This window comes from Bos indicus x Bos taurus, chromosome X (assembly GCF_003369695.1).
Source record: "Bos indicus x Bos taurus breed Angus x Brahman F1 hybrid chromosome X, Bos_hybrid_MaternalHap_v2.0, whole genome shotgun sequence".
Classification (NCBI taxonomy): domain Eukaryota; kingdom Metazoa; phylum Chordata; class Mammalia; order Artiodactyla; family Bovidae; genus Bos; species Bos indicus x Bos taurus.
The window spans coordinates 130731570-130749052 of record NC_040105.1 but is presented as its reverse complement, the minus strand read 5'-3'; the positions used below and the strand labels follow the sequence as shown (position 1 = coordinate 130749052).

The 17483-nt window shown below is 48.2% G+C and overlaps 1 protein-coding gene across 3 annotated transcripts; it reads right to left on the bottom strand.

The window, feature by feature from the left end:
- Positions 1 to 1563: 1563 nt before the first annotated feature.
- Positions 1564 to 17280, bottom strand: IGSF1 (immunoglobulin superfamily member 1). 3 transcript variants are annotated; one of them, XM_027533932.1, is made up of 20 exons: positions 17172 to 17280; positions 14697 to 14815; positions 14524 to 14550; positions 13826 to 14110; positions 13179 to 13466; positions 10989 to 11273; positions 10454 to 10747; positions 9752 to 10030; positions 9311 to 9431; positions 7410 to 7480; positions 7281 to 7328; positions 6608 to 6898; positions 6024 to 6302; positions 5137 to 5424; positions 4109 to 4396; positions 3556 to 3843; positions 3074 to 3361; positions 2675 to 2953; positions 2159 to 2282; positions 1564 to 1994 (listed from the first exon to the last, which is right to left on the bottom strand). In XM_027533932.1, the coding sequence occupies exons 2-20, from the start codon at positions 14764 to 14766 to the stop codon at positions 1859 to 1861; spliced, it is 4029 nt and encodes a 1342-aa protein (XP_027389733.1). In that variant the 5' UTR covers positions 14767 to 14815; positions 17172 to 17280; the 3' UTR covers positions 1564 to 1858. The 3 variants fall into 3 exon arrangements, with proteins under 3 accessions (XP_027389733.1, XP_027389734.1, XP_027389736.1); XM_027533933.1 differs by having other exon boundaries at positions 7281 to 7313; XM_027533935.1 differs by lacking the exons at positions 3074 to 3361; positions 3556 to 3843.
- Positions 17281 to 17483: the final 203 nt, after the last annotated feature.

Sequence of the window (17483 nt, the reverse complement as noted above, 5' to 3'; positions counted from 1 at the left end):
ATACAGGAGACCCTGGTTCACAAGATTTCACAAGAGTCTTTTTCTCTCATTTTTGTTTCATCTTTGTCCTGCTTTTCAAACTCAGAGGCTTCTATAAATTTCAGTCCTTGGCCCTCTTCTCTTTTCTTTCCATCTCTCTTTCCTTGGTGAACAGCTAAAGCAACCAAGTGATCACTTGCTAACTTGCACAGCCCCACTGCTAGCCTTGACAATACATGCTGGAATATCCAATGGTTAGAAAACAAAATCAGACCTGATCAAAGGAATTCCATCTGAAAAGCAAGGACCAAAAACAGGCCTCCCTCCACTGTTCAAAATGTACAGCTTGATTGAAGGTTAGGGATGGAGAGTTTGAAGGCAGTGAGTGGTGTTGGGCAAAAAGCAACAATTAGTTTTTGCTAAATTCATATGCAAAAGCACTTTTGAAATGCAATTTTTATAAACACTGTAAGAAATTAGTGTAAGTGACTAATAGAATCTCATCAAATGAAAATCGGAATGAGACTTTGTACTTCTACATTCCAAACAGCTTAATACAAATTAGTCTATAGTACTCAGAGTATTTCATTCTGTAAGGATTAAGGGAAATGTGATGCATTTTTTTCATTAAGTTGCTGGGTAAATAAGCTTCCTGGTGTAAGAATACAGGAGTTAATTTCTAAATTTTATAGTAACCAGGGTTAAACAACTCATTGTGTGCAGCACCCCTGAACATTGCTCTATTAAATAGTGATAGCTTAAAATTAAACAGTGTTGGGAGGTAAGGAACTTTAGGGTCAGATTTGAAGGGATTACGACCTCCTCTAGGACCCACAGATCAATCCTTCTGACGTCTTGAACAGGTTTAAGGAATTAGGGAAGCCCCTTTCCCCAATCCAAGCCTCCTAATGTGTACTACATTCTCACCAGTGTGGCAAGTTGCATGCTGATGCAAGGAGAAAGATCAGGGGCTCAGAGTGTGAACTAGCCTCCATTTGGAGTCCTGGGAAGGAACCCTGGGACAGGACCCTGGGAGGTCCCCCGCTTGAAACCAACCACCGTAGCTGCATACTCACTCCCTGAGATCCCCCCCACCAGAAAAACACAGGGCTTTCTGTAGGGAGGGGCAAAGTATCCCATTTTTATCAATCATTTACGTTTGAGAGTGAGTTAATGTACACCTGTGATTGGTAGGAAAGGGCCACAAAGCACACTTCCCCAGTTTCCAAGTTCTGCAGTGGATTAATCCTGTTTGAAAGCAGATGTACTACAGACCTAGAAGTTCCACAGTGAAAGTATGTAACTGAAGTCTTTGCCCTCCTCAGGCTCAACTTGGAGAGAACATTGCCATTCATTCATTCAGTAATGAAATGGAGAATGAAGGGATGACAGGACATTCTGTTCAGTAACCATGTCTGAAACCAAATTGGACATGTTGGAGCTTTCCCTCCTCCCCGAGCCTATCCTTGAGCTCATTTCTTTGTGCTAGCAGCCCCCTGCTCTCTTACTGTGCCATGGGGGTCAGCTCCAATACACCATTTTTTGCTAAATCTTAAATAACAAACCAATGGAAAACCGCTGCCATAGTTTTTGCAGTTAAATAGTGAATACTCTCTTTATTCAGAAGAATACATTTTTAATAGATTTTCATGCACCAGTAAATCAGTACAGTGAAGAATTACAGGGGTGGGAAATCTCTCTTCAGGAAACCTCTCACCCTGGTAGAGCTCTCAGTTCCTAAAATCCCCTTGACCCATCTCAAGTGATTAGTGGCCAAGGAACAGTAGGTGGCGTGGACTCCTGGGGAAAGCAGTCAGATTTGCAGGTCTCTGAGGACAAAAAAAAGAAGAGAGGAAAGCTCTTGTAAAGTAGGAGATGATTATATCGGGACTGGCTGCTCTACTGAAGTGCCCTGAGAGACTGATGAGGGAGAGTCGGTGCTGGTGCCCAGGTCTCCTTCTTGATTACACTCTTCCAGGGCTATGGTCTGGTCTCTTCCATCTGTCTCTGAGCCCCTGTGTAGAGAAAGAAAAAAAAAAAAGCAGGACTAAGGGAGGATACAGAGCCATCAACTTGAAAACAGGCTGCATAATGGGGCTCAGATGCTAGAGGAGAATTTGGATCATTGTTTTCACAGAAGCCCTGGGTTCACAGCAGGAGGCTGACATGAGGCAATTACCTGGTTCGGAGTCGAGGCCACTTCTTCCACTCTATGGCTAGCACCACCCCCAAAGCTACAACCACCACCACGATCAGCGTACTTCGGACAATGTTCCCCACAGTGCATTCCTGAGCAGCAGGCCCTGTGATGATAGAAGAGCAGAAACCAATGCCATAGAGTTTAGTGCACGTGTGTTCCCCTTGCTCTCTTGCTGCCCCTTCATCTGGCCTCCTCTGGGGTTCACTTGGGAACCACATGTTGGGACAACAGATGGGGTGGTCAGAGGCAGTGCTTCTGCTGAGGCAGAGGCAGCCCTCTCTTGCGGGGTGGAAGATGCATTGAAAGTACCCTTGTCACTATCTTTGAGTGAATCTGAGGTTCCACCTCCTTACCATCCCTAGGAGAAGAAAATGACCACACTTGAGGTCTCTGACTCCAAACACCTCCCCTTCCACATGTGGCCTGCCTCCACGGAGACTGTCTCCCGGGTCCCAGAGGTGTCAGGCCAGAGTCATGGAGGGATTAGCATCTCACCTGCGGCCCCCACCAGCTCCAGAGTATCGCTAGGCTCTGACCAGATATCGGGGTAGGCCTGCAGACGGTAGCTACAGCTATAGTTTCCAATGCCCTTTCCTTCTACATTATTGATGACAAAGTCTCCATCCTCTGAGAACTGTTGAGGTGCTTCTTCTCCATCATGTTCCAGGACAAATTCCACACCTGGCAGGGGCCCTCTGCACTGAAGGGTGATGTCCTTTCCGAGCTTGAACACAGTGCTGGGAGAGGCTGATAAGGAGGGTTTAGGGGGCTTGTCTGCAACCAACCAGGATACAGAGTTAGAAATGGCCTCGAACCCAGCCTTTTATCCCCTTAGGGATAACTACTAAAAAAACTACAAAAGCTAGAGTCTTACTGAAATCTCCAAGACCTTACCAGTCACCCAGATCTCCAGGGAGTCACTGTGATTAGAAGCTGCAAGGGGAGCAGAATCCAAATAATACACACAGCTGTACATCCCAGAATCTTCACTGCTCACTGCTGGCATCCAGAAGTCAGCCCTGTACCCATTTGGCCTCTGTTGCTTTAAAGGCTCTTGAATACCTTTCTTCAACAGGACAAATGTTGAGTCTGCCAGTTCCCCCTGACATTGAAGAGTCATGTTTTCTCCAGGGGCCACCATGGGACCAGGTTGGGCTAATAGGCTGGGTTTGGGGAGCAAACCTAGAAGAAATGAACTCTTGGTTCATAGAGAGGTCGCCACTTACCAGGGCATCACCCCTGAAGTCTCAATAAAGAGGAGAGTTACTGCCTGCCTCTCCTTGAGCTCTTGGAAAACCATTTCCCGTGAACTATCTGCCAGCCCAATTCCCTCTTTTCTATACTCCCCTGCCCACTCCAGAGCATCTTCCCCTTACCTGTGACTATGAGTTCCAGGGTGTTGCTAGGCTGTATCTTGATAAGGCTGGTCCAGTCAGGGTGGTAGCAGCAGCTGTAACGACCTATGCTCGCACCAGATACGTTGGTGATGGGGAAGGCCCCATCATTACTGGTGGATCCCCAGAGCTGCACTGAAGTGGCTTCTATTTCTTTGTGCAGAATGTACCCTACTCCATGTACTGGCCCTTGGCACCAGAGAGTAACGTTCTGCCCCACGGGAACCACAGAACTGGGCTCAGCAAACAACCGTGGCTTGGGGAATGTGTCTAGGAAGAGACCAAAGATGGAAAGTGGTGAGTATGCAAACTTATCACTGAATTAACCCTTTATCTTTCTCCTTCCAGACACAACCATTCCCTTCCATGTCCTAGCCTAGCCTAGCCTTCCAAGAGGGATTACCCTCCCTTACCCCTACGTGCTGTGGTTCATGGGGTTGCAAAGAGTCGGACACTACTGAGCGACTGAACTGAACTGAACTGAACCCCTACTCCAGTTGCTTCTGTCCCAGTCCCATGTCTTGTCTGTCCTTACCAGTCACCCAGATCATAAGAGGCTTGCTGAGATATGATCCCCTGTTTGACATAGTGGTCTCAAAGTAGACACAGCTGTAGTTCCCAGAATCTTCTGCTCCAACAGTATGGAGGAGGAAGTCAGCCGAGTTCCCCGAGGCACTCCGGAACTGTAAGGGACCCGGGGTTCCCTCTTGCAGGAGGGCAAACCTCATGCCCTCGAAAGCCCCTTGGCAACGCAGGGTCACATTCTTCCCAGGAAGAACCACGGGACCTGGGTGTGCCAGGAGAGTGGGTTTGGGGTAGAATTCTGAAATTAAAGAGAACACACATGAGAGAATCCTGCCTCACACATTCTGAGCACTGCTTTTTTATTTTTTAGTGTTATTATAAGAAACAACATATGCTTATTGTAGAAAACTAGAAAATATAGAAAAAACACCAATGACTCAAAGATGGCCATTTTTTGTACATGTTTCTGGATTACTTCCCATTTATTTTTGTACAGGCCTATGTCATTGTAGCTATAACTATTTGTATGATTGGGCTTACTGTATACACAGTTGTATAGTTTAATATTTTTCACTTTATATTGTAAACATTTTCCTAGGACGTTAAATAGCCTTTGAAAACTATCATTTGTAATGGCTGCATAATATGCAGTTGACACTTCAGGGTCTTTGCCCTTTCTCTGAGGGCCATCCAGCCCACCAATATCTGGTAGCCTAGCTAAAGAAAAAGTGGACCTTGGGCCTAAAGCTCAAGGCCAAGCTACAGAAAGACTTCAGAAACAGGGCAACATGTGAAACATCCCCATCTGCCTCATTTCTTTCCCCAGAAGTGGACTATTTTCCTCCTTCCTCTCATCTTCCCGTATTAGTGATAATATAAGCATCTGCCTTACATGGACTGTTTACCACATGCAGGCACCGTCCTGAGCACATTCTTGGTGACTTTTAGAAGGGGCACCTCTTCCTCTCCCACTGACACCCCTCCTGCCCATTGTCCCAGGGACAGTACCACCTCCGCCTGCATTTCCCCAGTCCTGACCTGTCACCACGAGTTCCACGGGGTCACTGGGCTCCGACCAGATAGCAAAGTCATAATAGCGGCAGCTGTAATTCCCTCCATCACCAATGCCCACTGAAATGATCAGAAAGTGGGCTGCACTGGCTCCCAGACTTGCCCAGGAACTGTCACTGGATGCTACTTCACTTCCATCTTTGTAAAGAATAAAGCTCATGTGCTGCTGGGGGGTGGAGCAATTGAAAGTCACCCGGGAACCAGGAGTCACCACAGGACTGGTCCATGTCTCAAAGAAGGGCTTGGGGTACATTTCTAGAAGGCAAAAAACCAAACATAACCAAAACCAAATCAATAGAAAGCAAGCTAGATAATATGATAAATATTGGTTCCAGAAAGCAGCTTGGCTTCCTATAGTATTTCATTCAGAAGAAGGTGCATTTAAAAATCCAGGCAAAACCACTTTGAGGATAAACTTTTCACAGGGACCCCCTCACCCCACCCCTCACCTCCTCAAGTCTAATCCTCACTGTCAGCAGAAGCTAGCTAAAAGAGTGGATAGTTACTGGGGCTCTGCTGATTCCCTGAGCCTCAGTTTGCCCATTGGGACAAGAAGGGGAAATGGTACCTGATCCACCTCCTTTGAGTATTTGCTCTATAGCTAAATGAGATAATTGATATGAAAATAATTAGAAAAATTAAATCACCCTCCACAAACCCCAGCTATTAATAACGATTATGGCTATTAATATCGTGCAGCCAGAGGCCCTGGCACTCCCAGCGCCACGCCTGCCTGGCTCTAAGATTGGACACAGGCTCCTAGGACCAACAGCAAAGTTCGCTGTGGGGAAAGGAGTGTCTGACCTGGAGCTTTGCTCCCCCCCTCCTCCCTCACACACCCCTTTCAGCTCTACCTTTTATGACAAGCTCCAGGGGCTCACTAGGCTCGGACCACTTGAAGGGGCGCTTTTCAGTGTGAGTTCGGCAGCTATAATTGCCTTCGTCTTTATCCTCCATTCTCTGGATTGTAAAGAAGGCTTCTCTCCCAACGGCACCAAGTTGCTGGATGGGTTCCTGCATTCCCTCCTTGTACAGAGCAAACCCCATGCCTGCCAGCCATCCTTTGCAGCGGATTTGCAGCTCCTTGCCCCGAATTGGGGGGGAAGCAGAGATGACAGGCTTGGGGAGGATATCTAGAAAACAAAACAGGGAGGACAAGGAGAAGGAGTCCCAAGTTAGGAGGTGCCGAGATGGGACACGCAGAGTCACTTGGTCCGTAAAACAGAGATCCATCCTGGCCGGGCCTTGGCTCTTCCTGTCAGTCTCCTCTCAACTCTCCTCCCCACCCCCTCCCCCCATCTCAGCACCCCTCCTCTCCTACAGGCAGCAGAAGTCCCTTGGGCTCTGGATCTCTGAGCATTTCCCCATGCTTCAGAGCAGTGCTGGAGTCCCAGGGGCACCAGGGATCGTGCCGAGCGGACCCTCGGCCTTTTCTTACCTGTGCCCACCAGCTCAAGTGCCTCACTGGGCTCAGACACAGCCATCTCCTCCCAGGAATGGCAGTGGTAACTCCCGGTGTGAGTCTGGGTCAGAGCTCCAAGGGGGAAGGCAGCCCGGACCTGCTCTGAGGCCGGGCGAGTTGCGATCCACCCGGTGCCATCCTTCAGCAACACAAACTCCTTAGTTGAACCAGAAGGGCTTCTGCACCAGAGGGTTAAGTTCTTCCACGGGGCCAGAGGGAAGTTGGTCTCTGCCCACAGCTCAGGCTTAGGGGTTGGCATGATTATTTCTAGAAAGAGCAGAGTTAATGAAGCCATCCTCCCTCCCCTGCCCCTCCCCCTTTCCTTGCCCTTGAACCCCCCTCCCCAGATCACACTGCCCACCTCCCCTTTCAACCCCAATCCAAACTCTTTCCTCCCTCCTGCAGGTGCTGGGGAAAGAAGACGCTGATGTCTCAGCCGAGCCTCAGAAAAATGCAGAAGCTTGGGGGAAATTTTGCAGGCAGAAAAGCGGAGTTGGAGGCTGAATTTTGCCAGCAGCTTCAGCAAAGTGCCCCTTCCTGGCTGCCCTTCCCTCCCAACCAGTCACTCCCTGGCCACTGACACTGACACTCTGTAGTTATTTCGGATCTCCAGGGAGGAATGTCCCAGTCTGGAGCAGGAAAAACTCACCAGTCTCTTCTGTCAATACCCCAGTGCACAGTCCTGCAAAAGAAATTGCTGCCAGGGCTTTGCCCCCTCCCCCATGGGACTTCACCCCGGCCTTCTGCCCAGGCCCCTTCCCCACCCCCTTGTACTCACCACAGCAGAGAAGAGCTGTGAGTATGAAGAGCATGGTGACCCCTTGAGCTGTTCCCAGCAACCAGGCTTCTCTAGCAAGACCAGAAAAGAGATGAGAGGAGTTGCTGGGATTAGGGGGAGGGCGGAGAGAAGGGGGCGGCAATTTATGTCATTGGCTTACTTGCTACCCAATAGGGATTGGATATGGCCAGAATAATGGGATATCATCTTTTCTGACATTGATGACTTTTCTCTTTGAGGGCCTCACCACCTACAAACCTCTTGCTCTTTAATGACCCACGGGCCCCCGCCCCTCCCCCCTCCCCAGACAATATCAAATGTCAGCTCCCCAAGGCCCCTGATTAGGCCGTTGCTGGAACTGAGATGTCAGATGTGAAAATACCGTTGTAACTCCAGCTCTCAGAACCCCTGGAGCTCAGTGTGATCTGGGTGGTGGGTGTGGGGCCAGAGGGAGAAACCTTGGGTGTTCTCAGTCATCAAGTTTAAGTTTGGAAGCAGTGTTTATTATGGCACTATTGGCCCTCCAACTGCCCTGCCTCACCTGCCTTTGTTGTGGAAGGGTTGCTTAGGCAGCAGCAGTGGGATCTCTCTACCCGACCCAGATCATGACTAGAAATGTGCGGCAGCTTCAGGTCCTATAGATTCAGATCCTATAGATTTAGCTTGTATTAGGCCAACATCTACCTGACAATTTTGACTTAGAAAACACTGACCTTCCTTCCTGGTCAGGACAACATGCTTTTCAAACTGCCTTCTCCAACATCTGGTTTCTGAATTCATTCTTTGATGCAGTGGTCCTGGGCTGAGGTGGGGGGCACTTGAAGCTACATTTTTTTCTAACCCCTGGCTTGAAGGCTACCACAGTGTATGTGGAACTCAGAACAGATTCTGTGAACCTGACCCCCAATGAAACGTTTTGAAAGCTCAAAAGGGGTAGTGGTTTTGCAGAAGGTTTAGGTGGCTCTCTTCCCATTACCCAAGCACTCTGTCCCTCAGATCTCAGAGGAGAACACAGACACACACAATCATAGTCATCATCCATTGTGTATTGAATACTCCCAGGCACACAAAGGCCCCTGCTCATGGTGGGGGAGGGGTACAGCCAGGATCAGAGAGTGGGGGAAAGTGGCATTCAGGAGCAGAAGCCCCCACCAAGCTAGGAGCTGTCATTTCTCATTTTGGGGCAGAATAGCCTGAGCACAAGGATATAAGGGTAAGGGAGAGAAGGGGATGACCCAGGAGACACAAAATAATAAAAGTAAACAGCAGGAGAACCTGTTTGACTTGACACTTTATGGATCAGGGGAAGCAGCCTGATTCCCTGACCCAATCCATTCTCTCATCAGCTTCCCACCCAGGCTAAGGCTCTATTCTCAGAAGGCTCTGCACAGTGGTTGGGGGCCAGAGTGGCAGAGACACTGGCTTCCATAGCAGCGAGGATGGACTACAAGGCTTGCTAGCCCTTGAGAGCTGAGGTAAGGCTGCATAGTTGGGATGGGAGTTGAATAACATCCTGGGAGACAGGACAGTGTCGGTTCTTAAAAAAAAGTTCAGATGAAGTTAATGTGGAAGACATCGATCATCTGTGAGAGGCAAGGTGGCTTGGGAGGGAGATTTGAGCACCCTCCTGGGGGGGATCAGTGAATGAGGTTCTGAGGACTTCTTTCAGCCTCTGAGAAATATTCATTTCTCTACTCTCTGGTAGGGGTGCTGACCCCTCCATGAAATGAAAGAGAAACGGCTGGAATGAGAAAGCCTTGTATATTCATCCCTGAAGGTAGAGGATGCAAAGGGTTTTCCCCTTGGGGCTTGTCTCAACTGCAGCACACCCCATTCCTGAACCTCTGGGGAGCCTGAACTCAGCTAGATTTAGGAGCAGGGGATTGGGATAAGACAGTTACCTGATTCTGAGTCTCCGACACTTCCACCTTATCCACAGCACTACAAACAGCAAGGCAACAAGCTGAATGATTAGAAACAACCTGATAGTTTCATTCAGAATGTGACTCCAGGTGAGAAAGCCTGTGACCAGAGAAGACCAGAAACAGGGACCTTGATGGGGACAGGGACAGATGAACACATTCATGGGGGAGAGGGGAATCTGGTTACTGCAGGTAAAGGGAAGTTGAAGCAAAAGTGACCTTCTTTTACATAAAGAGAGGGACCCTTGAAAGTATCCTGCTCACTGCCTTTGAGCGATCGTGAGACCACTCCAGGAGAAAGATGCCCAAACCAGCCCCCGACTACCCTTTCCATATCCTGCTGGGCATTGCTTTGGGATCCCAGGGGTATCATGGCCAAAGGCATGGTGGGGGCACCTCTATGAAGAGTTTTCCTCTCACCTGCTGGCCCCATCAGTTTCAGAGGCTCACTGCGATGTGACCAGATGTTAGGGTGTGCCTCTATGCGATAGCTGCAACTGTAGGTCCCTGTGCCTTTCCCTTCAACATTACTGATGATGAAGTCTCCATCCACTGAGAATTTTTGGGATGTTGCTCTTTCTTCCCATTCCAGACAAAACTCAAGAACTGGATGAGGTACTCGGCACTGAAGGGTGATGGCCTTTCCTAGCTTGAACACGGTGCTGGGCCAGGCTGACAGGGAGGGTTTGGGGGGCTTATCTGCAACCAATCCAGAGACCAGAGTTAGAACAAGTGACTTTGAACTCATTGCCTCCTGTCAACAAATGTTTCTCATCTCCTTATTTGGTCTTCTCTTTCTTTCCGCTCTACTAGATCAGTGGCTTCAAAATTTGATTGTGCATCAGAATTCCTTGGCCCATTACTTGATCCTTTAAAGACTTCTAGGCTCCTACCTTCAATCAGAAACTTAACAATACCTGTAGGTTTCCCTGGGTCTCAAGGAAAGTAAGTTTTCTAGGAGTCCCATCGGGGCTTGTCCGTGCCTAGAGGTAAGGTTTGAGTAACAATACTGGGAGAGAAGTTCCCTAAAGTTTTGGAGAAAACCACCCTCCTAGTCTGGTTTTCTTTGGCTCCTAAATCCTGGAATGAAGATAAAAGTAAAGAATAGTTGTTAGCACTTGCCTACAACCACAAGCCCCATGGTATTGTGTGATGTCGTTCTGATGGAGGTCTTCCAGGAGAGGAGATAGTGGCAGCTGTAGATGCCAGCGTCACTAGAAGTCACATTGTTGAGGAAGAATGATGTGTCATCATAGACACTGGTGGTATCCAAGAGTTGACGTGGTTTGTCTTCTCCTTTCTTATAGAGTGCAAGCCCCACTCCATCCACTGGCCCTCGACACCACAGACTCACATTCTGACCCATTTGGACCACAGGACTGGGCTGAGCAAGTAGCCAGGTCTTGGGGAAAGTGTCTAGGATGAGACCCAAAATATCACAGGCTAATAAGTCTGACTTACCCCTCCCACTAGTTCAGGTTCTTTTCCTTTTCTTCCAGTCCACCCCTGGCAAATCCCACCCTAAGCCCAGTTCTACAAATTCTGCTCCTTCCCCCACCATTAACCCTGGCTGCATGATGAAGTTCTCCAGTGGGCCCAAAGAGAGCCGAACACCCTTACCCCCTAACATAGGTCCCATAGCAGCCCCCTCTCTTACCAGTTACCCAGATTTTCAGGATATCACTGAGGAGTGAGCCCCTGTATGATCCATCATAGTAAAAACAGAGGTAATGGCCAGCATCGTGGATTTTCAATGCCCGGAAGAAGAAATATGCCTCATTTTTTATTGGCCTCTTGAGGTAAAAGGACTTCTCCAAGTCTTCAAGCCTTATTAATGCAAAGGTCATTCCATAGATTGGCCCTTGGCACCTGAGATTAAGGCTTTCTCCTGGTGCCATGATGGGCCCAGGGTAGGCTGTCAGAGTTGGTTTGGGATAGAGTCCTAGAAAGCGAAGAGACCCTGAGTTAGAAGTAGGGTGATTCTTCCTCATCATATTCTGGTTTCATTTTCCTACTTTCTTTAGATAGCAAGTGGTAGCTGAAGTTTACCCTGTGCTCCCTCACTCTTCCCTGAATCTCTGCCTCTTCCAGAAGGTAACCAAGGGGAAGTTCACTCCCACTCCTTCCCTCTCACCAGACTCTAAAACTGCACTGAGCTCTAACTATGTATAGGGGTATGTCTCAGTGGAGTATCTACATTGGTAATTCCCTGTATCTTTAGGTCTCTGAAATGCCAAATGTGGTTCTTCCAATCACCCAAGAAATCAAACTTCTGAAAATTACTTTGATTCCTTCTTCATAAAGCATGAATGTTACTACAGTATTAAGGATGGCTTTTGAACACATTCAGTTCACAGAAAACCCTACTTCCCAGAGGAGACTGAAAGAGGCCAGTAAGTCGGGATTGGCCAGTAAGTCTGCAAACCAAACAAACATTTGTTAATGGGGCCACACCCTCATTTTCATGTATTGTTTCTCCAAAGAGATTAAACTACAAAACAGAAGGTAAACCTCACTCCCAAAGCACTCCTTCTTACCCATCCCAATCCCAGGTAGGCCCACCCACCCATTATTGGAAGGATCAGCTCTATCATAGGTTCATTAAGCATTGAGGATACATCAGGCATCATGGAGGTCTAGGGTTAAACAAGTAAAGGAGACAGACACAGTCCCTGTTGGCCAAGTGCTCAGGGCCTAGTGGGGTCACCTGTGAACAGGTCACTGCAGCAGTGTGTTTTAGTGGGATCTATACCAGAAAGACATTCGTACAACAAGCATCCATAACACGCAGTTCAAACAGACAGGCTTTTGTTCTTTGATCCTCAATAAAAAGCTATACTAATAAAATTAATATCTACCGTTTATTGAGAACTTATATGCCAGGCACTGTACACATATTACGCAAATCCTCACAACAACCCTGTGAGGTAGGTATTACGATTATACCAATTTTGCAAATGAGAAAACTGAGGCACAAAGAGGCATCATACAGTGGATCAGGTAGATACCGTTATCCCATTTTAGAGTGGGGGAAACTGAAACACAGAGTTAAAGTAACTTGCTCAATATCACACAGGGAGGTGGTGTCAGAGGTGGAACTAGAAACTAGGATTACAACTTCTAAGCCCAGGGTATTTTCTGTAGCACCACAGCTTTCCCCAAGCCTATTTAACTTGATGAAGGAACTAAAGCAAGCGTGGCCAGTTCTGTCTAGAAGCATCTGGGCTATGGGGTGGAGGACTTGGGGGTGGGGTGTGGGTCTAACATTAGGCGTTTGGAAGAACCTTCTACTGTGTTTAAAGCTTGGTACTGCCTTACTGGATCTGTATATACAAGACTAAATTCATTTATAAAACCATTTCTGAAATATGAACTATCACTTTCCTTGTCATTTTTTGTTTCTTTTTATCGCCAGCACAAGCAATTCACTCTGTTTTCCACACTTAAAAATAAAAATCACAAATAGAATAAAAATACATTTAAATAAAAAAATCAGTTTATATGACTGCAGTGGCAGTGCCTGGCACATATTAAGTGCTCAATAAACATTAGCCAAATGAATGAATGAACACATGATTTTCAACAAATAGAGAACAACAAAGCTGTGATGAGCTGAAGCTGCTGGACATTTGGCTGGACTCACTCACTAGCCAAGTGACTGGCTTCCAGACAGCTGCCTCCTAGCATGTGTGATTCTCATTTGCATCTCAGTAAAATATCAAATGACTCTAACTCATGGGCCTTGCAGAGAACTGGGCAAGGAAAGTCATATCAGAAACCCTGGCTCATCCAACCATGATCCCGGGGACAATGATCATCAGACCCCAGCAGCCATAGCCACACCCACCTGCTACAATCAGCTTCAGGGGGTTGCTGGGCTCTGACCACAGGGTGGGGAGCATCTGGATATGAGTGCGGCAGATGTAAACCCCTTCACTCTCAGGTGTCATGTTGGCAATGGAGAATATGGCCACTCTCCCAGTTGGGACTTGGTAATCCACGGGTTCCGCATATCCCTCTTTGAACAGCATGAATACCAAATCCTGCAGCCAGCCATGGCAGAGTATGTTAACATTACATCCAGGAAGAGGGGAGGTCTCAGTCTGGATCCAGAAGACGGGCTTGGGCAGCTGGCCTGGAAGGAGAGAATGAACTGGAATTCAGGTAGAGCAAGGGTAGTGCGGCTCAGGGAGCAGCAGAGAGCTCTACTTAAATGAGTCTTCCTGGTATGATCCTTATTCGTCACCCCTCTTTCCCCATCTACAGTATCCCCTAGGTTGAGCAGCTTGCCCTCTAGATCCATTCCAGAGTCTGCAGCCTCACTCTACATTACCTATAGAGATGAGACACTTATTTACCAACTGTGGAATATCTGTATTATGTGTGCAAGCAATTGAGGCAAATGAATGAATTAAACAAACCCTGCTCTGGGAAGGCAAGTTTGAGTTCCAGGAGTTGGAGTTTATTCTTGATTATCTCTCTCTGTCTTCTTACCTGGTGCCTCCAACTCTAAAACTTTACTGGGCTCTGACCAGCCTGTCTCCTTCCAGTAGCAGCACCTGTAAAGACCTGTATTTGCCTGAGTAAGGGCACCGATGGGGAATGAAACTTGGAAGGTCTTTCGGGAAGGGCGGATCCAGGTCATCTGTGTCTTATCCTTCAGCAACAAGAACTTGCTTGAAATCTGAGAGGGGCTTTTACACCAGAGTGTGATGTTCTCCCAAGGGGCCTGGGGGTAGTTGGACTCAATCCATAGCTCCGGTTGAGATGGCATCACTGCTGTCATTCCCAAAGAAAACAAAGATGTCAGCGGTTCCAACCCTCTCCCTCCCATAACATGCCCCCTGCAATGTCCCCTTTAAATTAGCCCCAACCCCCCACCCCAGATTCCTTCTTTGGTCTTTCCTTGGGGACAGGGGTGTGTGCTTTTATGGGAGGGGGGAGGGTGGGATAGGGACCATAGGACATTGTTTCAAGGAATTCAAGTGAGTTGGGAAACAAAGTGCAAGAGACAAAGTCTTTACTATTTTGTGGGAAACCAAGTCATGAAGTGAGCGGTCCTGATTCCTAACAAGCTGAGTCTGGAAACTGCCTTTGGCATCTCGAGGCAGTTATGTCCGGGGCCATGGAGGCAGTTCAGTGTCTTGCAGCCTTCAGGAAGGAAGGTAGTTGATGTGGCAGGACTCACTTACCCATTGGTGTCACACCCAGACTCAGTCCTGAAAAGAGAGATTATGGTAAAGGAGAACCCCTCATTGTCCCAATCACCCTCAAACCTCAGTATTCTCCATTCCCTCCTCAAGGGGCACTCACAGGGGTGCCTGTGACAGGGTCACTTGCCCCGCCACGCCTTCCTTGTACTCACCAGCACAAAAGAGTAAGAGAGTGAACGTCCGCAGCATGGTGGCCCCTTCCCCTGGCCTGTCGAGGGTCATGGAGCCTCCAGAGTCTTGAAGGGCTTTGCCCCTCAGAAGGTGGTGAGATCTAAAAGCAGAAGTATTTTTACTCAGGGGATTGCTCCTTCTCCTGAAAGTTTAGTTTGGATTACTAAGTTGCACCCGAACACTACCTTCCACTCCCCCACAGGCATGCAGGGTTATCAGCTACTTGTTCTCTTTGTTCCCTTTCCCCACTTCCCCCTTCTTCCACTCAAGGTCTTTGCTGGTATATCTACCATATCAGATTTATTGAAATGTCTGTTTGTCCCTCGGGTCTCAGAGGCCCAGAGTGTGACCTGATACAGGCCAGCAGAAGCCCTAAGGCATGAGGGAGATGGGAGGTGTAGAGTCAACTTTTCAGATTCTTTACTCGTATATATATTTTTTGTCAGAGTCCTCCAACAACCTAGGAAAGGAAGAGTCCTACATCCCCATTTTGCTGGCTAGGAAACTGAGGCTTATGCAGGAGATATAATTTACCCAAAGTCAAAGATATTAAATATCAGAGCCAAAATTTAGATCCATGTTGAACTCCAGTGCCTATGCTCTAAAACCAGTAATTAAACTTTCAGAGGTAGCCCTCGCCCACTTTCTCACCCTCCCTCACTTCTACTGTGTCATCCCATCTAGGCTTTCCCTTCTGTAAAATGCTTCAAATTTAGTATTACTTTCATTATTATTTTGTATCCCCTGTCCAAAGCTCAAAACCTCCATTTCGAGTAGGTGTTGGAGAATCAAATTACTTGAACTAATTGATATAAAATGTACATGATTCATTGGCATCCCGAAACTTATAAGCATTTTTGTTCACTGCCCCAAGGGAAAAAAAAAAAAAAAAGAATTGAATTTCAGGGAATGTGATGTGGCAAAAATATTTGAGATCAGGGAGGCTTTCTCATTTTCTTGAAAATCACTATTGACCAGAGGCTCTGCATGTCCATAAGTAGACCCCTTATGCTTTTCTCCTACCCTACCCTACCCACCCTGGGCCCAGAGTAGAGTATCCTGTGGCCAAAGAAAGATGTATGCTCATCACACAAACTCAGGATGACTCCTCTATTGCTTCTCTACTTAGGGTCTGAGGTTGTGTCTGACCCTAGCTGTTTAATTCTATTTCAAAAGAGTGGGATAAAGGCAGCTCTCAGAGCAGAAAGGGGTGCTTTTGCTTCCCCAAACTGATTCTGATATCAAAGCCTCTAATTTGCTCCAGGACTAGGAGGGATGAAGGAGTAGGAAAAAGGGGGAAGATTCAAACATCTGGGCTGTAGGAAGCAGGTGGACAGTCAGAGATCCAAGGAAGAACAGTTTCCCTTTGCATTTCTTACTTTGTATTGAAGGATGCTCAAATTACCTTCTTTGAACTTTTCTTATCTAATATCTAGCTAGCCTTGTTGTTGTGTTGAATCTGAGATAATACCGGAACAGTGCTAGGTACATAGTGAACAGTTTTTTAAAACTGGCTATTTTTCTTCCCAAAGGGGACATTAACCTGGCATCGGACCCTAAAGATGCTATTTCCATCTCAGCTCCTACAGACTCCCAGGCCCAGGCCCAGGCCCAGTCTTGGTGACACCCTGTTGCTTTGTTCCCCTGAGGCTTTGGGCCAGTTTATTGGCGGGGGAGGGGGTTGGGGGGGGACTTCAGGTTTTACTGCCAAGGGAAAGGTTTAACTGGGATTCCACCCAGGAAGGCCATCTGAGATTCCAGTCCTGCCAGGTGGACCCCTAAACCAGGGTTTCACTTCCTGGGGGCTTGAGGGGAATAAGGGAAGCTGGGCTTCTCAGCATGGTTGACCCCTCCTCCAGCTCCTGAGGAAACTCTACCGTTTATATCCAGCCAAAAGGAATCTTCAGTCCAGGGAACAAGGGAAGGAGTTGCGGGCTTCGGGTTAATTGGCCACGCCCATTTTTGGCCTTTCACGCTACCCCCCACCCCAACACTCCCCCCACCCCCATCTTCGGCAGTCTAGCCTTTTCTCCCTCCCCTTCTACTCCACCCCAAGCACTTCACACACCCTTAGGCAGCGCCGCAGTGCTTTTGAGGGTGAAAGACCCGAAATGTCTAATGGCTCGCCCCTGCATGGCTTTGAGGGTTCCAGGAATCAAAGGGTTTGGGTTCGGCGGGGTGCCGGGTACATGTTCCGCTAGAGGTTTTGAGGGAAGACTGAGAAGGAAAAGGGAAGGTATCTGAGTGCCCAGAGATTCTCAGCGAGGCATGGCTGGGATCCGGGGAGCGAAGGAGAAAAGGAGGACTGAGGGGGTGGGGGGAGGAAAGACTTGGGAGCCTGTAAGTTTACGGCAATTAATTACTTCAGGGAGATTATTTAGGGGTTTTGTTTAGGATCTGATGGGCAGTATTTAATCTTCAGCCACTGGACTGTGCGCGCATTTGCAGGTACTTACGGTAGTTGAAGGCCCGCTCCGCTGTTGGAGATTCTCCAGTGAGCTCCTCCAGATGCCGCAAACTGCCCGGCACGAGAAGAGCAGTCTAAGGACAGCCTCTCAGTCTCAGGGCCCCGCCTCCCTCTCTCCCCCGCCCTCCCGGCCGCTCCAACCTCCCCGCCTCCCTCCGCCAGGCTCTGGGAGTCCACCTACACTAACTCTCTAACACCTGCAGTCCTCTGACGGCCGGGATTTCCACGCCCCTCCTCAGCTCCCGCCTCTCTCTCGATCCCCTGCAGGGGTTGCTGGAGCCAAATTCAGGCCCCTACCCCC